Raw genomic sequence first — 24,346 nt, forward strand, 5'->3', positions numbered from 1 at the left:
GTTCAGCATGGATTTGGAGATGACTGAACACTTGGTATCTTCCTATGGTGAAGTAATGAACTTTGTGAATGAGGGAAGAGGAATGAGGAAGAGAATGGTTTTTATCTTGATTTTTTGCAAAATTTTCAACATTTTTTCCCATAACATCCTCATTGAAAAATGGATGAACTATGGACTGCATAAATGATCAGTGCAGTGGGCTGAGAATTGACTGAACTGCTGCTCCAAAAATGCTGTAATGAGCAGCACAAAATCCATCTGGAGGCCAGTCACTAGTGGTATCTCCCCAGGTATTAATATTGATGCCTTTTAGCTTGATTTTTCAGGTGGATTCATCTCTTCCTAGCAGAACTCAATCCTCAAAAAGGGTCCCATAGATACAAAACCCAAAACCTTGTCATTGACACCTGCTGCACAAGCAATTGTGATCCCATGGTAACATTTCTCCTCAAGTCCTTGTTTGTGCTGCTGAAATGGAGGCAAAAACCCACCTGGCACACCTTGCTGTTGATCATCATCCTGAGAGCTGCCCAGTGACACTTGCTATGCTCCAGGTCTCACTGGTGCTCATGCAGAACAGCAGCAGGCTCTAAGGGCTGGTCTAAGGGATGGACAAATGCCAGCAGCCTCTCCACAATGTCCCAAATCCAAATGCCTTGGCAGGAGGTCTTGTCAGCAGATGGGGCCTCTGTACCAGCAGGTGAGAGCCTTTGCAGCTATCACTTGTCACTTGCTCCCAGTGCCTCTGCCTGGCTCAGAGCCAGCTGGTCCTGGAGGCTTGTTGGACAGAACTTCCTGCCCCTCAGCTACAATGAAGACACTGACCCTATTCTGTAGCCAGAGATCTGCAGGTGGATCAAGAGCCTCCCTCTCGTTCCCAGAAGGCACAAGTTTCCAGCCTTCACCATCAGAGGAGTCCCCACTTCCAAACCTGGTAAGTACAGACTCTGGCTGCCTCGGCTTTCACTGCAGTTGGGGTTTTAGGCTCTTGTACCTTCATGCCCTCAGAGAAGATCTAGTCAATCTCTTCCTCATGCCCCTGAGGCTTCAAAGCCTGCCAGCCTCCTCTAGCAGCTCCTTTACTTGTTGACACAGATCCTTTACCAGTGCACACCTTCTACAGGCAAGGAGGAAACTTCCCAGCCTCAGCAAGAAGCTCTCTGCACTCCCTGAGACCTACATGGCTGTATCCTTCCATCAGGAGCTCGATTTCACTTAAGGTCTATGATGTATCTTCAAAATTTTCTCCTAGGCCTCCTTCCTACTCAATTGTTTCTCTATAGTCTTCCATTTTTGGACTGAATTTCTGAATGCTACAATGGCAAAATGTTATTGGCAGACTATTGGTGTTGAACAGCAATATTGGCGGATGGAACGTGCCTGGGCCCGACTGGGCCTTGCTGCTTGACCAAAGGCAGCAGCTGCGGTGGTTTCACCTCAGAGACACTTTTGGCTGGCTGTGTGCTGCAGCTGGGCACTTGGGACAAGTCCAGGCATGCAGGAGCTCAGGTTTACCTCTGGTGGAAAGGCTTTAGGCGAGGTGAAGGAAAGGAGTCGGTTCTGCTGGAGGGTTTCGATCCAGAGCTTTATTCCTGGCCCACAGGCCTCTGAATGCAGCAAGAGCTCCAACAGAACCCTGAACCGCGTGACTGCCGTGTCTTTTAACCCAGGGGAGACGGGGAGGGAAGGGGTAGGGATCCCACCAACCCACCAGGTAAGGGGGGGAAGTCTCAGGGGACAAGTGACACCTGGATGGCCCAATGTCCCCCAGGGCTGAGAGGCATCCTTTGAACTCTGCCAATCACACGACGCCCTTGCTGGAATGCAAGATTGATGGACAGCTCTCAGCAAGGGGGCAAGGGAGGGGAAGGGAGAGGTTGTTGGCGCACCTGGGGAAGGAACTGGGATAGCTGAAACAGGCTATTACATCGCACCACAACAGCAGACAGAAATCTTTTATGTTTACACCCCACAACCAGTTACTAGAGTAATGGAAATAGATATTGTTATGCTGTTTGTGAGGAATGCACCGAGTCATTTCACATTTGCTTTTTTGCATCCTGCTCCTAAAAATCTCATACTTCTGTGTCACAAAAATATCAGCAAGGCAAGGTATGAGTGACTTCTTTAGAACTAGTCTACAGTGAGCATTTTGATAGAAAATTGTCCATCAAGTATTTAAAATTCTTTCCAGGAGTGTATTTAATGGAGGCCTAATGCTCCCATCAATGCAACCTGTGCATTCAAGTTACATGCCAGGAGTCAGGAAACGGTTTGGCTTCTCATGTCAGCTGAGTGGCTGTTCTGTTGATGTCTGTGCTTAAACACTCAAGAGAACAAAATTCCCAATTTAGCAGTGAGGGAGTGCCCATGGTTGTGGCTGGGCTGGTTTGCAGCCCTCATAAGTGCACTGCATTGATGCACTTGTGAAATTCACCTCTGCACGGACAGCTGCAATAAGAATCTAAGTGGGACAGAGGTTTTGAGTGCAAGTCTCTAGAGAAATGGGTGATATCTTTGACACTTAACCAGACTACACAATTGTCTGAGGAAAGGCAGAGGAATATAATCATGAGCAACTGGGATACAGACAAGTAAGTAAAAAAATAAAAGAAATAATAATAATAATTATTATTATATTGTTAGTTATTTAACAATTGCTGAAACAGAAATAAAGGTTACCTCATGAATTCCAAAGTGAGCATAGGAATCAAAGTAATAATCCCTGGATGTCATCTCTTCCGGATTGATGAGCTTTGCCATCTTGCCTCGGCCCGGGCAGCTGGGTTGCAATGGAGCATGGATGACAGACTGAACTGGCTTTGGAACAACAGCAGGCTGAGGAGGCTGGGATGGAATGGTGCAAACCTAGGAGAACGTGGAATATTGTTAAGAGGCATCATTAAAATAAAAATATTTCTCTCTATGTCTAGCATAGTGATGTTATTGTTAGTGCTATTATTGTAACTATCTAGTAGATAACAAGTCCAAAGACATCGGGTGTATCATAAGTGAAATTCAGGCTGCCTTCTTTCCTGGATCTTTACCTTATTTGATGTCCTGTAAAATTTCCTTAATGGATTTTTCCTAATGTTTCTCTGCAGATACCTAAATTAGTGCAGAGTAATGGTAAATTATGGGGGTTGGCTGAAGTAGGTTACTGCAAACATTGACACAAAGCAGTAAAGAGCTACTTTTTCTCCATTAGTGTCCTATTCCATCAAACGGCCACAGATTTGTGAGAGGCAAGTTGCAATAAACACATAGTTCCCCTGCAAAGAAGAGCTCATGAAAAAAGGATTCCAGACACAGTGTTGCCAACAAGGGCAGAACTCACAGTTGATTCTTAATTACCAGGTAATGCGCCTGTTTATATGGATGAGCTAGGTCTGAGAAGGCTCACAATATCTGAAAGTCCCTGGTGCTATCTGAAAGTCTCTCAGCATGTCACACAGGGAGCTGTGTGACATCTGTGGTCTCTCAATGCAGTTTGCTGTTGTTGGGAGATGCAGGAGTTATGCCATTCCAACACACCATGGCCCCCAGCACCTAATTTTTTATTGAATACTGCATCTCCAACACCAGCATTCTGACAGCCACAGAATTCTCACACCCCCTTGGTCCACATTTGATACCTGTATCAATAAGACAGAATGTTTTCCAAATATGAGGTAAAACAGACCCTTTTCTGGCCCATGTGTGTATCTACATTTTGAATCCTTAATATGAAGCAAAATGCTGAAAACTGAGAAAGATTGAGCATTATCCTACAGCTTCACCTATGCACTAAGTCACCGGCAAATTACGGGTCAACAACTTCATATATTAAGGTCAGTTCTACTTAAAATACATCATATCCTTTTGTACTTTTGGAGGTTTTTTTATGACTCAGTAGTTTCTCAGTAGGGATCAGAGTTGCCTGAGCCTCTTCTTGTTACTTTCATGAAGTTCATGCTGTCTTCTAAAGCTTAGTACTGTGAGGCATCAATCCCCTGTACTGTCTCTGAATAGCATCAATTAGCCTAGTTCAGTTTGCTTCAATTAAAAAAAAAAAGAAGAAGAAAAAAAAAGCCCCCACATTTTGTAGATTTCTATGTCTCATCTTTTGATGGCTTCTTTGGTCCATCTGTTAAAAAAGTAAATGCCATTGGTTTATGTTCCTGTAACATTTTTCATCCCCAAAGATGCAGAAGTGCTTTATTTATGAGCCTTTTCTATTTCTTGCATTTTTTTACTTTATCACCTCACCCTGTTCACCCCACCTAGTTCACCTCCCACACAGAATACACTTGCTCCCAATTGGGGTTTTTATTTCTGTTTGGTCTAGTTTCAAAAATGTCCATCTGCAGTCAAGTAATTTCTCTTAAGACATTGCTTCATTGCTTGTTCATTGCAAGCAGTAACACTGGTAACTTAGTCTGTCAAAAGTGTTGCTCTTCATATTCAACTCTTTCAAATATAATCCTGCTACTTTTAATTACATACTTGAGGTTATATCTCAACTTTTTCCTCCATTGGCATGCACCCTTTGCAATTTCTGCAGTTACTTTTCTCAGCAGTCCTTTCTGTATTTGTCTGCTGGGTTACAAGGACTTAAACTGTAGGTGTTTGAAATTCTGTTTTATTATAATATGAAATTTATAATGTCCTACACTTTCCACTTACCCTCTGCATTTTACAAGCATTTTACAAGAAAAATACATACATTTATATAAATTACAAAATAAAATAGTCACTGAATTCTGTTCCTGTCTTAGGTAAGAATGTCTCCAGACACACGACAGTGCATCACATGCAATTGCTTAAAAGATATGTAATGAAGAGAAGTTTTAGCAGTTTTTGTAAAGGAAATCAGGGGGCTTCCAGCATTTCTGTTGCTGTCAAACTACAAATTTAGATGTGGTTTTCTGTACAGCAGTGAGCACTTGCTACAGGAAAAGAAACTGATCTTGAAGGCAAATCTCCTATCTGGATGCCAGGCAGTATCAATTCTACTCCTGGCTGCATGGAAGGGTCTAGACTGGATTATGAGAACAAGGTTATTCTGACTAAAGATACTGAATGAAATTAAACCTAACAACTTAAGCTAGGAAAGTTGTCTGAATAAATTTCTTTCCTGAATTAACTTCACTGTTTCATAGTCAGCAACTGAATTCTGCTATGGCCAAGGGGTGGCAAGATAACTTTTTATTAAGCTACTGGGTCAGTATTGCATGTTTGACTTGCAATACTTTTCAGATGTATCCAAACTACCTGAAGACTTACTGCTCTCAACTGTGCATCTACATCCCTGCCAGGAAGAACATATCCCACCCGGCAGAAGAAGTAGAAGCCTAATAGTTCTGCTTCTCAGCTGCCTCAGTTTGTAGCCAAGCAGCCTGTGGAAAAATGTGCTGATGGTGGCTGTTTGACAACATTTGGCTCTGAATGCCAATAGGTCCATCCTGTGCTGTGGGTACCAAAACCTCATGCAGCAGGGGCAGCAGAAAACTGCAAAGGGGTGGTGATCTTCTCAGCCAGCAGCACCCAGTCACAGGGACCTTAAACCAGCTGCTTCATTTCTGTTTTAGGCATACTAACACAACAATAGCACAGCTACCAACACAACGTACTAACACAACACTAACTTCCTGATTCAAATGGTGTAAATCTTGCAGCACTGTAATTCTGGAATCCCAAAACAACATCACAATTAGTTTTGTGAGTGGGGCTCAGGAAATCCCTCTTTCAGTAAGTTGCCATAGACTCTATGAAAAATTTCACTTGAAAGTGACTTATGCCCTATAACAACAAATATCTGGGGAAAACATAAACACAGTGGACAACTGCAGAACAAAGAATTGCAATGAAAGCTATTATTTGTATCAGAAACAATAAAGTATTTCAGTGTACAGCTCTGAGACTGTAAACTAGACACAATTATGCTTTTAGGGATATGGTATAATTCCTTAAGGAGAAAGCATGCTTTTAAGACAACAGCTATCAAGGAAAGACAACTTCCTATATTTTTTCCAGAACTGAAAAGAACCCTTGATGTGAATTGCAAGCTTAGCATATATATATAGCCCACATGAGGAACAACTCATCTTTTGAATAACACCTGAAAAGGCAAAGCATCTGGGCTGGGGGCAAGCCTCACATCAGTGTAAAGAATCTAAAAGCCTCTCTCTGCAGAACCCATGTATGGATTCTGGCCAGCTGCACACAATTCCAGAACACTGCTGCTAATGCAGATGAAGTCTGAAAGAATGGAAGCAGCTGCTTCAGAATTCAATCTTCACTGTGCTAAACATGCAGCCCTCTATTTTTCCACCTCCCATTGGTACTGAAGGTGGAGTTGGGGGGTCTGAAGGATCTGAGAAGCAATCTATCACCGCTTTGGACTGAAGTCCTACCTTTGTGTACTATTTCAAAATTTAAGTCAAATTAAATTAGGGAAACACTTCCCAACTTTTAAAAATCAAATAAAATTTATTTCCTCTTTCCTTGTGGTCAGGGTTGGTACACTGCAGGTGATCAAATGTACTACCACAGGACTGGTTTCCTTAAAAGCTTTGAATTCTCACAGAAGACAAGATTTGTAAGCCTCATTGTTTCTCAAAATCCCACAACTCACAAGCTCCTGATGTAGGCATCTGAAACATACACAGGCACTTCAGTGACACTTTGAGACCTACAGAGTTGCCCATGTGTGTCAATGGGTACTGTTGAAGTTCTTCTTTGAAAACTGGACCTAATCCAACAAGGACCCGCAAGGCTGTCTGGGTGTACAACTTCCAAAATACAAAAGAGAACTGGGTATTCACAAATCATGAGCTATTTTTGAAAATTTGAGCCTTTTAGATATATCCATCTGTCTACAGAGAGACAAGATGGTGAAATATGCACAATTCATTTTCTAGGAGGCTTGTGACAAAAGCTGTGGTGTGTAGAGTAAAAATAAACTTGAATTTCGATTCTTCTTTCTTGATATTACTATGGAGACATCGGGCTGGAGGTTAAAATTCCAATCCTTGCAAAACTGTTGTTCAAGCTGCAGTATTTTATTCTTGACAAATTCTTAGTTATTTATGGCATTTTTATGACATTGAAGTGGTTAACTTCTGCTTGGAAGTGCTGAACTATTCCTTAAGCAACTAATTAAAATGGAATTACAGTTTTAACTTATTCAATTTCAGCATCATCTTCCTTTTAAACAAGAGGTTTTATCATATCTAAATGTCGATTTTATTTATTTTTTGAGCCAGATAGCTTTCTATGTCAGAACTACTAGAATAGAATGTGCCTAACACCATTTTAATTAGTCTGAATTTAATAATCAAGACTTCTGGAGTGCAAGAGATTATCAACTGGTATGCAATCACCACAGCGATTCCAACAATACAGCTTCTTCCTGCTGCAGATATGAAAGCACAGCCAAATATAAGAGGTATTTGCTATCCTCCTGCCAAAATTTAGGCTTCAACAAAAACTTCTTGGCAGTCATCATGCAGTGTTAGGCCTCTGGACAGGAACAGAATTCAGTGAAATTTTATTTTGTAATTTATATAAACTTATGTATTTTGCTTGTAAAATGATGCAGAGGGTAAGATTTAGGAGGAAAGTGTAGGACCTTACAGATTTCATATTATAATAAAACCTCCTTTATCTTGTATTGTTTTGAAGTCTTTGTCCAAGGCTTATCTTAAGTGATCTTTGAATAGGGCGAAGAATCTAATGCATTATCAGAGAAGTTTTAACCTGATTTTCTGAGGAAATGAAGCTCTTACAGTATCTTGCCTCTGCCTCTCATTAATAACTCCTGAGCTTGTCCAAGCCAGTCCGATTTGACAGAAGTGTGGAAATATCAAATACAATTACATTTTGGTACATTTCTTGAAAGCCAGAAATTAGATAGAAGTATAAGTGATTTGATGATCTACTGAAATTTGAGCAGCTAGATTTCAGTTGTCATACTTTCACCTGCTCCAGGTCTATTAAGCCACCTGGCTGGTGTTATATGTGCAGTGTTAGGCCTCTGGACTGGATGAGCAGTAATGAAGGTGTACAAAGACGACCAGGCCTTGCTCAGGACTAAATTAAGAGCTAGGGGCATAAAGAGCACATACTTGCAGGAAACCAGGCTTTTTTATCTCCTCTGCACATGGGAAAACCTTTCCATGCTGAGGATGGGAAGTTCACAAGGAATGCAAAATGGCAGGAAATCAGGGAGTTCCAACATTCAACTACAGACAGATGTAGCTGTTTGGGAACAAGGATATATATACATATTTATTTATTTATTTATATATTTATATATATATATGCCTGTATTAGGTGCATGCTTTCAGGACTAGGACCTCGGAAGACCAGTAAAGAACATTTACTTAGTGGAAGATTTACATTGTCTCCAAATCAGTATGAAAGTGCCAGTTCTTCAGCAGCTATAAATCTACTTTCTGCTTGATGAAAGTCAGGCTCAGTCTGTTTTAAGTTGCATGCAAGTATGAGTTCAATGCAAATGCAAATCTATCTAAACTCTGAAACTGAATCTAGTCCGGCAGACTCTAAGAAAACTGGGAGAGAGAACTGATTCTTAAAATTACTTGTTTTGAGGCTACCCCTTGTTCAGCCACCTCAAAGTGAGGTGCTGCTCTGAACTTTCTACATGGATTGCTTGGAATGACAGATCAATCTGTCACAGACAAACCTGTCCATTTTTGATCAGCAGGAAATTCACTGTCCTTTATACAGACAAGCATAGCTCAGAGTGTACTACAACTGTGACACCCCTAAGTAATGGTGATAGGAAAAATATTGTGAAAACACTGGTCCTTTAGAATAAAGCCTCTGTCCAAAACAACTGAGACTGATCAGTTGTACAAGGAATTAGATTATACCTTAGATGTCCAAATCCTCAAAAATTCAAAGGAAAAGATGCAAGCTGGCCATCAGTGTGATAAAGCTGTGGTCAGCACACTTAGGCTGCAGCAGAAATAACACCAAGTAGCAAAAAAGAATGTAAAGATTACAATGTTTGCAAAGTTGTTACTTTTTGTGCAGACGCTAAAAAGAAATTTAGATATGTAAATGCAAAATAGGTGACGTGATGCCTTCATGCATCTGACCCAGGGTACTTCATACTGTCAAGATTTTTCATGGGGACTGCCTGTTGGGTAAAGCCAGAATTTTCTTAGTGACAGGTCACAAAATAAGCAATCCAATTTTCAGTTTCCTATATTCCTGGGTATGCAGGAGTAATTCTTCTCCCTAATAAAGTTTAAGCGCTGAAATGAATGTTCTGTGGGGTCTCCAGCTGTGCAGATTGCAGAACTCAGCTGGAGAATATCCTTTACCAGCCTTTAAAGCTATCTTCTATCCGAGCAGGGTGCTGGATTAGATGGCCTCCAGAGGTCCTTTCCACACATATTATTCAATGATATTAAGACATAGTTATATTTGCACTGTGCAGGAGATACAGGTGGCAAGGTTTATAAACCTGAGCCTAGTGCAAATTATGAGGTAGGTCATAAATTTTGGTTGGTAGTTGTACACACAAAAAGAACAGAACCTGCTTTCATGAGATTAAAGAATACACACTATAAGAAAATGAGGACGTGTCACTCAGGAATGAAAACCTTCTAAAGCTACATGTAACAGAACCGAACTGAGATTACAGGAAATGAGTTGACAAAATTTAAGGACAGGAATGATATTAAGTATTTGTATTATTTATAAATGTGTGAGCAGTTCTAGACCGTTCTGAGTGCATGTAATTAAAATGCTCTTCATCCAATCTGCTCTCATGACTGCTTGGTGCACGGTGCCATCGGGGGAAAAAAACCAGCAACAAGTTACAGATGTTGACATTTAATTGAACATGTGTTACTTTTCATAAAGATGGAGATTTTGCAATGCACGTAGAGTAGAATGTCCCATGCAGGGCACAGAAAGTCTACTTCAGCACAGAACATAAGGGAAAATATGAGAGAAATGTATTAGTACTAACTGAAGTTTATTCTTTGCAAAGCACCTTGTGGAAGGATAGCAAAGCATTATTTTAAAAGTGTTGAGAGGCGGCTTTCTTTAGGAGAAGGTTGCATTTTGATTATCCTTGGCATTTGGTAGATCTAATGCCTATTATTATTTTAGATTTAATATCACAGCAACACCTTCTTGGTTTGCAAGATTCCTGATACAAGGAACAGCTGGAGAAATGCCTTGTGTTTTCACCTGTACTCTGTGGTGTTGAGCAGATGGTCTGTCAGTGGACTCCGCTGTCCATCTGTTTGTTTGGAGCCCCCTGAGCCTCATTAGGAGAGAGGTAAGTTGCACAGTGAGGAGGTTCCCAGCGCTGGCTGCAGCCTCAAACCCCTTCTCTCCCAGCCAGGGATTCACAGCTTCAGCTCAGCAGGGGATGGTGCTTTAGAAGCCTCGTCCTCTGGTGGATAACACCAAAGGCAAACTACAGCTGGCAGATGGCAAAATTCATTCTTCTTTTCATAGGCTACAGACTAATCTAACTGCTATCAATAATGTGGAAACGGATCTCCATGTATAACCGTGCTGTGCCTCCACACTCGCAGCATGTGGATTTGTTGTGGTTTAATGGTCTTTGCCACGTTAAGTCAAGAATCTGAAAGCTGAAGATTTAAATAAAGGAGAACTATAGATAAATAAAGAAAGCTATGATGATCTGTGGCTAGATGTCCTGTGGTTTTCTTTCAATTTTTCACCATAATTAGGAATAGAAGAGGTGGAAATATTCAAACATAATGGTTATTTTGACACAAGATAGATACCTGTAAGTAAATCTGGCAGGCTGAGAAATACAGGCTAGACCACCAGGGCTAGGTGTTTCTGAGAGACACTCCAAACTTCTCAGCTTTTTCCTGACTCGGTACCATATATCAGGGCTCCCAGGAAAAGCATGCTTTCTAACAGAGCTCTTCTGAATACAGTGCCTTGCTAAGATGTAAGAACTTTTTGGTTGGTTTATGCTACAGCAGCCTTTCTCCTGTTCCAGAATCCAGTCTGAAAAGTTTACTCTGGTGTGTAGACCACAGAGCAGCACACCAACAGCTCCACAAAGCCAGTGTCTCTTGCTGGTTGAAGCTTCTGGACTTACACAGATTTTCAGCTATGTCTGACATGGTAACACTGCAAGTCCCTGCTTTCTGTGGAGCATCCTGACCATTTTCAAGGACTCACGAAAGGCAAATAAAACCAAAAGATTAAAAAAAAAAAATCCTTCCTACCTTCTTGTAATATTAAGTCTCTCCTTTTTTGACTAAAGAAGATGAGAATTTCATTTAATTTAATTATTTATTCAGTTGGTAGAAGCTAACTTGGTAGTGAAAAACAGAAAGGTTCCCTAATGTGTGGTCCCAAGCCTATCAATGTCGACTGTGAAATTCCGATATCACCACAGGAATTTTAAATTTAGAACTGAGGTCAACTGTGAGAGTTATGATTGTTATTGACAACCATATATTACATCACTGGTATCACTTCTATCAAGATTTGAAGAGTACCTAACACCTAAAATAGTCAGTAAAGGCCAGGGAGCACTTAAATTGACGGATCACAAAAGTGTGACTGATCACACTTTTCCTCTTTCATTCAATTATCCAGAGAAAAACAAGGAGTAGGTATAAACCATGTTGTATGTTCTCCTGGAACAGATTTTCCTTCTGAGATATCTGGGTTTTGGGAGTTTTGACAGATCTCTTGCCTTTAAAGTGCTACATCCAAAACTGTCTAGAACAAAAGAAATCAAGATGCACAGATATAAGAAGGGGAAACAGCCTGTTGTTCTGGCAGAGCTATTAAAGGCTTATTTTTTGTGGTTGTTCAGAGGGAAGGTTTGAGCTAAGACTACTGCCTGTCTATTGTTGAGCTGGAAAGAGGAAAAGCTGATAACAGTATTTTCCATTTGAAGTAGGCTACAGCCTCTGGGAAATAAAGAGCTTTTCCAAGTTTAATGTCATTTTATTTCTGATTTGCCTTTCAGGGAGTTACACAAGGGAAAGAAACATCTCTGCATTAATAAAATGCATCAGGTCTTCCAGATGATTTTAAAATACCGGTCCCAAATGGGAAGAATCTAAAAATAAACCATATCACTTTCATTCCTGGGCATTCATTGCAGAGTCACCACTATATTTGGTAGTGATAATTGTTAATGTTATATGCTTACTAATTGCACTGATACTGATATTTAATGTCCCACCTGGCCTGACAGGACAAGCCCTTCTATGCCATCAACAAGTAGCACACAGCTATGGGGTGCTGTTCAGGGACTGAACTCCCCCAAACCATTTCCAAGACCCTTTCAGGTTTGGCATGGCAGAGAGAGAAGGCTGCAAAAGTGTCACATTGCTCAAACAGCACTGGCTTAAAACTGCAGCTGTGAAGTCTTCCCCTTCCCCTTGTATTCTGCAATACAAGTAGTCAAACTGCAGCAGTCTTGCCTCATTTTTTCAGACAGGATGGAAACACACTCAGCTTTCTGTGTGGCTGAGAGGAGTCACCCAGACCTGTGAATCCAGCACCATTTCTAGGGTGGCTGAGTACTGTGAGGGAGTAGCTGGAACAAGGGTGAGTGGCTCTTCTTGTGTGCACATGAGCAAAGTTCAGGGCTGCTGGTGAGTCATGTTCCCTGCTGCTTGGGTAGATTTGGCTATGCAATCATACAGAATGAAGAAATCATTCCGTGCTATGTTTCCCTGGGAGTTGCTCAAAGCCTATATCATTATTTAGCAAGTCACGACTCAGCTCCTTTTTCCTCCTGTAATGTGGGGCTCAGTTTTCCAGGGCTGCCTTTGCACCAGCTTGGACTAGCTGGAAGGAGGATCTGGGTTTCTCATTCCTCTGTCCTTCCTTCTGCATGCAACAGAGAGGACTCATCAGCATTGCCTGAAGACTTCCACAGTGTAAACTGATTAAAAGGCTGCCCTTGCATTTCTCTGTGGAGTCCAACATTCAGTATGCAAGGCTCTATAGAGGAAGTTTCCATAATGTGTGCTTGGTCACCCAGGCAAGCTGATGTAATTCCACATGAATTCTGAATTACAGACAATTTATCATCATGGCTGTGAAACCATGAATGGTGCATAAGGATCTACAGTCAGAGCATTAGGGGCCTGTTAACAGATGGTAATTAGTTCTATTTTAAGGATGGCTAGGCAAGTCAGCTCTTTTTGTGACAAGAAAAAAAAAATAAGGACAAGGTCATCTTCTAAGACATGAAACCCTAGCAGTTGTTTTCACTTTGTGATCAGCTATAACCCAGGCAAGACGTGCTCCTGTTATCTGGAAGCAGTACACAGAAATGTAAATGTGACTGAAGGTTTTTATTGATTTTCAAGTGAAGAGAGATATTCATGTGCCAGATTACTTTAAAACGCCTCGCATCACAAGGCGCAGCTTGTTGTAGAAATAGCAACAGAAGTTATAGAAGCCTGCACTGAAAATATCAAAGTTGAATGCAGTGAAGAGGAAGAGTTTGTTGCAGATCATTGCATAAAGAGTTATGAAGATACAAAGCCAGAGAAGTGTGAACTTTCCATTGTGATTTTCTTATTGGTTTTTACTATCATTGCTGCTGCATAAGTGCCTGCCTTGCTGAACAGGCAAGGCAATGGAAATGAATGGAAAAGAAACAAAAAGGACCTGGTACTTTCAAGCTACTTTAAATCACCCTGGCAAGTGCATGAAAATCTGTTGAGGAGAGGTCAGGGGGAGCATCATCCATGCTCACAGCACCTTTCTTGTAGGGAAAGTAGCTTATCAGTGACTGGCCTGTTTCCCTCCCCAGCACAATTTCGACTGACTCTCTAGTGATAAAGAACAAGAACCAGAAAGCGCTAATCATCTATAAAACCAGTTATTTTTAGGCCTTTTCTCAGTATCAGGCAGTAAGCTGAACTTCACATGAAAAAGTAGAGCTCCACTATTTTTAGAGGCTAATTATTAACAAAAATAACCAGAGTATTCTATCTGTACAAATTATTTTCTTAAATTAGCAGAAAATTTAATGGAAGCCCTCCTCTGCCTAGCAAATTTCTAAGGCACTGATCTCTGAAAGTCACTTTGCAGCTGATACACCAGTCTTTTCTTCCCTTCTCACTGAGTTTCAGCTATTTCACAACAGCTCTATAGGAAGTTCTTCAGGAAGACATGATATTCTGTAGGCTTTGCTGAGCCTTAGTATGGAGGAGGAAAAATATCCAGTTGACCACCTACTCCGTGTCCTAGCCAAGCCTCTGATCTACACTCAGCGCAGTTTCAGATGTATTTCAGCTCTAGAGGAGGTCTCTGCCTAAGAAGTGTCCAGGGTTATTATTTCTCATCCTTTGCAGTGGGTAAGTGCAGAGACAGAAAGAAGAACAAGACTGAGAAATGGCAGTTCCTGAGCTGAAGTGCCAGAGAAAATCAGCACAGTGAGTTACAGTTCAGTGCTGCTGCAGAGCTACCAGCAAACAAGCACCAACATTGAGTAGAAGTCCCACATTTGTCACTTCCATTTGTCAACTGGCAAAAAATAACATTTCCCTGCACAGAGCAATGACACCCTGCCACTTCCTTCGGAGCTGTAGCTCACTGGATCTTAATATGTTATAGCACAGACTTTCTCTTCATCAGCTGGCAGTTTTTTTGTCCTTTGTGTTGGTCTTAAGTCCATCTCACTGCGTGACCTTGAAGGAATCAGCCACTTCTTACTGTGGGTTACCAGAATTTTGCATCTTTTTGTGGCAGATGAAACCCCTAGAGGTGGAATGTGGCTCTCTGAATCAACACTTACGATGGCTCACTGAAAATGAGCAAGGATGAAGCGCCTGTGAAACTCAGGGAAAAATGCAGCTGCTCACAGCTGTTGCAAAGAAGCTGATTTTAGGTGAATCAACTGCTAGTTTAAATGTTTCTTCCTGAGTTCATTAAAATAACATGATCACCTCCCTGAGTTGGCCAGACTTATAAAGGGGACAGTGCTGACATGACCCAACATAAAGTGTAAAAGTTGAAAAACTAATAGAATAATTTCAGTGAGAGCAATGGGGTTGAGCTGCCTTCAACTCGCATTATCTTCCCCAGTAACTGGGAACACCCAGTGTCACGACCATGGACGTATTACAAAAACACATTTGTATTATGATTTAACTACAATTCTTATATTTTTATAAGAATTTTATAAAATATAAGTTTAAGTTATATTTTTATAAGTTAAACTTTTGTTTATATTCCATTTTCAGTGTATTTTGTACCCCTCTGCTAAATCAGAAATCCCATGTAATGTCAACTGTTTTCAAAAGAGACATTAATAAGACATTTGATATTTCACATTGCATCTTCCATGCAGGAATTTCTAGAAGAAACTGATCAAAAGCATATTGCACTGTGATGCCTCTTAGCAATTACTATTTTCGTTTGTAGTCATTAGAATACAACTCCTGTGATGACATTCAAAGGTTTTTTTTTTTTAAAAATCAGATGTAAAGGGTCCAACTGTAGTTAAATCACTGGGTAGAAAACTGGCAGAAAGCCATTTTAGCTTGTGCTCAGGATCCCCAGCTGCTAAAACTCAGTCAGTAGCTTTCTGGCCTCACAAACATGGTTGAGTCTATGAAAGGAGGAAAATCCTGACTCGGTTCTCTCTCGGGCACTTGAAGTCAAGGAAGACAGTTCCCCTGGAGATTTACAATGAAGAGTGCATCTTCTCTTCTCTCTCCAGGAGTGAGAATGTATGAATTTTATACTGACAGGTTTCAAGTCAGTTAAAATATAACAAACAACCTATCCTGAGCCACTTCCATTTCTATTCACCAAGGGGCTGTCTCCACCCTGGCTTTTGCTGCTGTAATTTGCCTTGCTTTTCTTGTTGCTGCCATTTTCATAAGGGATTGGCAGCACTTTCCCCATGTGCCTCAGCACTTCTCTTGATGCTGATTCATAAGGCAGCATATGTTATTTTGAGATGAGAGTGGGTACACGCTTGGCTAAGACAGAATGGAAATCCTTGCCTGACTTATGGTCACAAAGCACAATGCTTTGTCCACAAAACACAACCTGTGACTGCCCTGACAGGGCCTCCTGTGCAACGAGCAAATGCTGCTTGCACGGCATGGAGTCAGCTGGAGTTGGGTCCTTCCCTCCTGCACGTCTCAGGCGTGCAAGGGCAGTCTGCGTCCTGCTCCCCCCTTTCTGCAGGGGCCACACGCCCTTCCACGCTTCTCTGTTGACATCCTTCCTGGGCTCTGACTGTTTCTTGTTGTGTGAAACGATCTGGCCCTGCCAAGAGCCTCCACAGGAGCAGCTGGGTAACGAGACGTCCTTGTGCATGCATGAGTGGCTCATCCCTCCTTTTGCTCAGGCAGTAATAGAGAAGCAATGGAAATGATTGGTGTAGAGTCACTACAGACTGGAGAAGTGGCTCCACTCAGGAGAGCTGTAGAGCAAAAAGGAAATTACTAGCAACAACAAGAGCAGAAAATGTAACTGACAGTAGCAAGATCTGGATAACTGGGCTTCTGTTCAAATTAGTCTTCTGTTGATGCTGTGTAAATATCTGGGTGAGTGTGAAGACTGATGTTTTCTGATGAAAGTGCTTCTGACCCATGAATTCCACTGATTCATGTGACTTTTCTTAACCTGAAAAGTTCAGAGAGTGGATCTCAGAAAGGTTTTTACTATTCACAGTTGTGAAGAAACCTTGAAAAGACTGAGTAGAAGTTTATGGGAACAGAAAGGCCTATAAAAGTAACACATTGACGCAGATTCAGTGTCTTTTTTTAGCCAGTCTTATCACCTTTCCACATATAAGGTTGGCATTATTGTTCTTTAGCCACAGCATGGGCACAGCATGATGTACAGCAATGCAAAATGCACCAACTCTATTTCTGTTCTGATGGCAGAACAGACCTTCAGATTTTCTTGCCTTCTGATGTGCTGTTGTACTGCCCTAAAAACCTCTGAAATTTAAAAAAAATTTAAAAAGCTGCAAATTGCTTAAGATAACTTGGAGTTAAAGGATAAGACTGAAAGTTTCACTTGCTGCTTATCTGAACATTAACTTGATCTCAGACAATGGAAGAAAAAGAACAGAGAAATAATAGAAGTAAAAATAGTGTTTCAATTCAAGGTGACTCAAGGTTTTATTGACATGGAGTGCTTTTTTTTTTTCTTTTTGGAACATATCAAGCTTCATGGGATCCTGTTTCTTTAAATATTTCTTCTGTTCATGGAATGATTGACAGTTGAGTGGGATAGAGGAGGAGAAGAAGCATCAGCTCTCACTTCTGAACTGGCTGCACATTCAGAATTAATGGGGAGGCAGAGCTTTCTGACAAGGAGAAAATTTTGAAAATGTAAAAAACACAGACAAAAATACGATTTTTCATAGACATATAAATTAGGGCAGTATGCTCTCAGTACTGTCATAGAAATCAAAAGCCACTGTGTTTGGTCTGTTAATATAACTGGAGTTTGGCCACCAAATTGCTCTAGGCTCTGTCTAGGATCAGTAGAAAGCACAAGGGTTCTTTAAAGTATGGTTTGAGAGGGGCAGAGTAGCCATTCAGAGGTGTTTGTCTCTGCTGCTTAGACAGGACAAGCAGGCCAGCAGCTCAGATGCCTTATTAAAGCATCTGAATTTATGTGAGCAGATTCCAGATCCTAGCTTATCCATTCAAAGTAAAATAATAACAACAGAAAATAATAAAGATTTCTTGATTCAAAGATGGAGAACATTAGGACTTTATCCAATGAGTTGTGCATATTTCTTAAAATACCCTGGGAAACAAATTACTGTCATCAAGAAGATCTCCTAAAGAAGGCTTGTAAAAATATTTGGGTTGGGTTTGTTTGTTTTTTTGTTTTTTGGGGGTTTTTTGAGCCACCAAATCCCTGGAGATAAAATCATTCTGCACCACATAAAACCAGCAGTTTTTATTTTTCTCCTTTTACTGACAATGCAGTGATTTTCAGCAGAACTCTGAAGCATGTTGTAAGTCAGAGGATTGCAAGGTTCTGCTACCAGCAGCAAGTCACATAGATTGTATCCCTCAAACAATATGTTTCTTTGGAAGACCATACCACGGAGAAAGATCTAAATGGTTAAAAGATGAAGGAAGAACGATGGGAACTGGCAACAGCATCTCCCCTAACTCCTTGGGAAATCCCAAATAAATAATACTATCTTTATTCAACCTAGGATTTCACACTAAAACCAGATGATTAAGAAGAATTTTGATTTTAAGTTGATGTCAAAGATAGCAAAGTCATATCCAGCAGTCAAAAAACTAAAACCAATGCAAAGTGAAAAAAGCTAAATATAGAATTGTTGCCTTGCACATTAAGTTAATTGACTTGACTTCCTTTGTTCTGTACAGTCTGTACAATCCAGTGACTTCAATAAATCATTGGTCCTTTTAATTTTATTGAGACCTCAGTTCATCAGATGTAAAAAAAACCCATAGTGAATAGAGATGTGAACATACTCAGCATTTCAGAGGACTGAATATTTGAGAAAAAACAGAGGCTGTGCTCCTTTGTTATAGATTCCTAAATTTACCAGATTTTAAAATATCAGCAAAGAAGACAAATGTGATGTGTGAAATAGACAAATAAACCACTTAGATTTCCAATTTCATTTGTACGTTGTGTTTGATTTCACAGAAGCACAGAGCAGCTGAGGTTGGAAGGGACCTCTGGAGGTCGTCTGGTCCAGCCCCTGTGTTCAAGCAGTACCACCTCAGGCCAGCTGCCTACGTGCATCCAGATGGCTTTTGATTATCTCCAAGACACTCCACAATCAACCTGGGCAATCTGTGCCAGTGCTCAGTCATGCTTGCAGTAAAACAATATTTCCTGATTTGAAGACGGAACCTCTGGTGTTTCAGTTGGTGCCCATCACTTCTGATCCTGTCACGGGGCACAGCTGGCACTGGGAGACCCTGTGGGGCAGGCAAGGGAGCCCAGGAGCCAGGTGGGCAACTCTGAGCTATGAGATGCGTAGGTGTCACAGAGTTTAAGAAAACAAGACCAACTACATTTAATTGCTGAATCAAAGGTGTGAATGCTCGGAAGGGATCTAAACTCAAAGGGACAAATATATTTAAATCCTCCCTTTCTACACTGGGGGCTTGTATTACTAACAGCTCACCAAGTTAGTTGAATTTAACTTTACTTCAGCTCAGGTGGTACTACATGTAAAATATGAGGTTGGTTTGGAACTTGAAATGGAAGGGTTCACCTTCCTGCGATCCTCCACATCTAAACTGAATTTTGTCACAACACTCATACAGGGGAACATAGTGAATACAAAGGATGTAAAGAAATAAAAAGTAGGACTTTTCCATAAAACTGCTTTTTTCAACACAGAGTTTCTCTATCAACATATAAATGTATATGTATACATATATATACCAACACTGGATCTGGTATAAAACTTTTACCAGGATTTCGTCACTTTACAGTGTTTGAGCCCACACAGGCATAGTTGTGTCTTCTCTGACACAGTTTTAGTAAGACTAACACAGGTGCACAAAGAAATGGAAGTCATGACACAATATCCAGTTTGAATTTTATGTAAGTGTAAAACATTGTGAGTATATGTATGCACACACATATACCTGCTAAGGAATTTTGTAAGCAAGCATCTTAATGTGTCTTTAAGGAACTGCATGGCTGAAATGACAAATGATCACAATGTCAAGGCAGTTATTGAATTATGAAGAAGTATAGTCCTGCTCACTCAGAATTAGGGTTATGTATCACATTTGCATTTTAGTTATAAGATGGGGAGTGGAGTAACTTTCTTGGTTTGGAATAGTGTCAGAGAAGAAATTGTTGTGTGACTGAATATCTTATGGCAGTTCATTATTTATCAGATTTTGGAACTACACTGGGCATCAATGGTTTCTTTAATGGTGATGTTATTTTATAACCATGTTAAAGCAGCGAATTAAATTTAAATCTGAGGTTTAAAATGCCCATGTAAAGGAAAGCTACTTGTAAGTCTTCCTCCTGGTTTCAGCTGGGACAGAGTACGTTTTCTTAATAGCTGGCACAGTGCTGTGCTTTGGATTTAGTGTGAGAACCATACTGATGTTTTGGTTGTTGCTTGCACTAAGGCAAGGACTTTTCAGTGTCTCATGTCCTGTCAGTGAGCAGGTGCAAAAGAATCTGGGAGGAAGCACAGCCAGGACAGCTGACCCCAGCTGGCTGAAGGGATATTCCACTGAACATCAGCTCAGTGCCTAAACTGGGCTGAGATGGCTGGGAGCCACTGATTGCTGCTCAGGGATGGGCTGGGCAGCAGTCTGTGGTGAGAAACTATATTGTGCATCACTTGTTTGTCTCTCTCTCTCCATTTTATTAAAATTATTATTAGTAGTAGTAGTAACAGTAGTATTAACAGCAATGTTGTTATTATTGTATTTTACATTCTTTCAATTATTAAATTCTTCTTAGCTCATGAGTTTTGCTTCCTTTTTTCTTCTCCTGATTCTCCTCCCCATCTCCCTGGGGAAGAAAAGGAGTGAAGGAGCAGCTGTGTGGTACTTAGTTGCCAACTGGGGTGAAACCATGACAGTCTGCTTAGTAATGGACAAAGAAATACTGATCTTTCTGCAGACTACAAAGAAAATGCTGTGTATTTGTGAGACTAGTCCCCATTTATAGCAAGGACAACAGATATGTTCCTAACCACCCTGTAAATTTAGCCTAATGAACTACACTTGCTCATATTTGGCCATTAAGTGTTATTTGGTGTTAGTTTACCCAGTGTGAGAAATTTAATTGGAAGAGACTGAGATTAAAAACCTGTCAATTCCAGACTTGGTAACACATTTTTTCCCAGGAGAGCTGCAAATGCCATAATTGACTTCAATGTGTTTTCAGCAGTCATTTAAGAAAATGGATATGTATCTAGCATGCAGAACAAAGGTAATACCTCTAGTTTCAGCAGAATTACTCTTGCTCCATATTATACAAGGTAGATGAGGAGTGTTTTTAAATACCCTCCTGGTATGGACTTGATTCTACAATGAATAATCATGCTGAGCGCTACTGACACACATGAGCAAAACAGTGTGTTCAGCATTTCTTGCATTATTAATCAAACATTCATTGAAATGTTCAGAGATGTTCAGTGATTTATGTTAAAAAGGTATCCACACTGTGAATTTCAAAAGCAGCAACTGATAATGGTGTTGATATAAACCAGGCTTTTGTAGCTTTGTGTTAATGATCAAATAAGCTTTTGGTATCTTACGCCCATCTTTTAAATATGGTTAAGAAAGCAATACAAAAAAGTATGCTCTTAACATTTTTACACAATTGTGAAATAGAATGATGAAAACTCTATTCTTGAGCAAAACCACTGGTGATTCATCCTTTTAAATATAATTTTATATATAGACGTGAGCTGGTTTTGAATCTTTATAAATCAAAAATAATTCTGCTGAAATTGATGGACTTACATGAGGGTAAACCTGTCTTGAGCTGAGAATACTTTTGTTTTTTAGTACGCATGGTTAGAATACTCAGTTTTACCAGGTGGAGATAAGTCTTGCAAACATAAATACTTTTGCCTTCCCCTTTACACAGCAACAAAGAGATATTTTATGAGCACTGAGAAGCTTATTGTTTTTCTGTTGAGAAAGGAACAGACCTAAAAAGATAGAAAGATGGCATAGAGATTTTATCATCAATAAATCAGTGGTATTGAGGCTATGAGGATAGTTTCACATTTTCATGAAAATCTCACAATAATAAGTGCGAGCACCTTCTTTACTTAAAATCCTTATACATCTTTGCCTTCCATTAATTTTGTCTGATGAAAAATGTCTCTTAGAAAAGCAGGACAGAAACTGAATGTCAAATACAGAGAAAAAATAAATATAAACCCATTGGCCTAGTTTTACAATTTTGTTAGGCAAAGTATACTTCATTAAGCAGTATACACACTGTCATGGTGCTAGTATTATTAGTCATTAAAGTATGTTTGAAAAATCTAAGAAGTGTGAGATGGAGTTTGGCACTGGAGGCTTGAATAAATCTCCTAGTGCTGAATAAGAAATTCAGATAGGTAGCAGGACACATGCTTTGAACAGCCCTGGAAAGTGCAATCAGCTTTTGGATTTAATAGAATATAAAGATTCAGCAATTCAGATATTAATAGCAGGGTAATGCAGTTGAACAGGGAGCTAGGAAATGATCTTTGCAGTAATATGTTACGTTCAGCGATGACAATGTGCCTGTGAGGTGAGATGAGGTGAGCTGGAGCTGAGCTGCTGCTCAGAACCCTGGCATGGAGACGAGTGAGGAATATTGCACTTTGTCCTGGTTCTACTCAATGGAGTGGAGATTGGGGTGGGTCCCAGGTGTGTGTGCAAAGGTGTAAGAGCTGGTGACAAGTTTCCACTGGCAGAGTCTCTCTCACAGTATTGTAAATCACTTATTTCTCAGATTACCAATTGATTTAATCATTTGTGAGACAATGCTGATAAAGGCAAATTTTAATGGAGGATTTCAATGAAGCTTTAAAATGCATACTTTGATAACTAATTTAAAAGAGTCTTGTTTTTTTCTGTTATGTTCTTTCTTTTTTCGTGGTTGGTGGGGGCGAATCACAGGCCTAGAACTACATACTGTCTGTTCTTATTTCATAACTGACTAATTTGTCAAAGAGCAGAGAATGTTGGGCTTATTCACTTTGACAGAGAAATTGAGATTTGCATTAGACCTTACAGGCTATGGCAACCCCCCCTGCTATTTCCTTATTGACAGGCTGTAAAAGGGTAAATTGATTCACTCCTCTGAAGGCCTCCTGCTACCTCTGCCTACAGCTCCTTGATTCCTGACATTTGTTAAACCTGACAATGGAATAATGATCTGCAAGTACACAGGCACCAAAAGGGAGGCTAAGGAAAAGGTGGGCCTGAGGCTAAATGGAGCAGGGGCCCTGGGGACAGTGCATGAGGAAAAGGCCAAGGTACTCAGTGCTTTCTTCACCTTGGCTTTTACTGATAAGAACAGTCTTCAAGGAGCCACAGAGTGATTCTGTGACTTTTTGATAATGAATTTAAGTAATTCTACTGTTCCTTTGTTTCTCTGTATTTTGACTCTATTTCCTCATCTCTTCCCTCTCCTTCCTTCCTTCCTTCCTTCCTTCCTTCCTTCCTGCCTGCCTTCCTGCCTTCCCTCTTTTTTCCCTCCCTCCACCTGCTCACCCACTGTCCTGACTGCCTTTTGTCTCTCTTGTCTTTTCTTTTCCAACTTCACAAAATAATTTATATAGTTTGACCTCCAGTAAATTTGCAAAGCATTCTATTACATGGCTAAATATAGTAATACATAAATACAATATTTTCCAGAACAGGGTTTTTACTTTATGGTAACTTTACATTTGCCTCTTCTAATCCAAAGAATTGAAGAAATCAGCAAACTTACACAGAGCTGAAAAGGATTCAGCTGAAATTTCAGTCTGCAACATACTTTCTTGCACACTAAAATCTGTTCCCTTTCTTTGTCTTCTTTGCCCAATAAGTGTTTCATATCTCAGTTTTGCTATTTTGCATCCTTGGTCTACTTCAGGCTCACAGAGGATTTACTGTGTTTTACCAAAGCCAATGAAAACGAAAGGGTAATGATGGCCCTTACCCTTTTTTAAGGCTCAACAAGAGGCAAGCATCCCTAGCAACTGTGGAACACCCCCTGCTCCTACAAAATTTGGCTAATCTTAATTCGGTTTAAAACACTGTGCTTCCTAAGGAGACAACTATATTGTGGGGTGGTTAACTCTATCTCTTTCATTTCCCCCTGGAACAGCTGTTCCACATGCACACTTAGACCAGATGCAAACTGTGGGTAAGAAGCAATTTGCAGTAAAAATGTTACTTTTTACATTTGACCTCCCTTTCCAGGGTAAATATGAAACTACTGACCCAAAATTCTGAAGTAAAACATGCCAGATATACAGCTGGGCTCTGTAACAGGGGATTTCTGCAAAATACACTTTGCTGACGCTACTTGGTGCCATGTGCATTAAGCAGTTAGTCTTCTGTTATGTTTTTTAATTTAGGAAAATATTCTTCCTTTCCATTCTCATAACAATTTCTGCACAGCCTCTGGTTAAAAAGAGGCAAACAGGACACTATACAATGCAATGGTCATGGGCCTGAGAAGAGGACCTGCAAGCAGAGATTACCGCGTGCTGAACTTGATTTGTGAAAGAGGACACGAAGGGACAATCTAACAGCAGCCTGCAAGTACTTGAAAGATAGTTACAAAGAATGTGGAAGAGAACTCTTCTAAATAGCAGCAGATGAGATAATGAGGTGAAAAGGTCACAAGCTGCAATTAT

General features: G+C 40.4%; 1 protein-coding gene across 3 annotated transcripts in view; it reads right to left on the reverse strand.

The window, feature by feature from the left end:
* Nucleotides 1-24,346, reverse strand: part of PRMT8 (protein arginine methyltransferase 8) — a 57,513-nt gene that overhangs the window by 23,320 nt on the left and 9,847 nt on the right. For all 3 annotated transcript variants that reach the window (XM_054269652.1, XM_054269651.1, XM_054269649.1), the window contains exon 3: nt 2,683-2,868. In XM_054269652.1, coding sequence (XP_054125627.1) covers nt 2,683-2,868 — 186 coding nt within the window. The remainder of the gene's footprint in view (nt 1-2,682; nt 2,869-24,346) is intronic.

The sequence above is a fragment of the Melozone crissalis genome, unplaced genomic scaffold (assembly GCF_028551555.1).
Source record: "Melozone crissalis strain CALT ecotype California unplaced genomic scaffold, PUWL_Pcris_2 ptg000008l_1, whole genome shotgun sequence".
Lineage (NCBI taxonomy): Eukaryota > Metazoa > Chordata > Aves > Passeriformes > Passerellidae > Melozone > Melozone crissalis.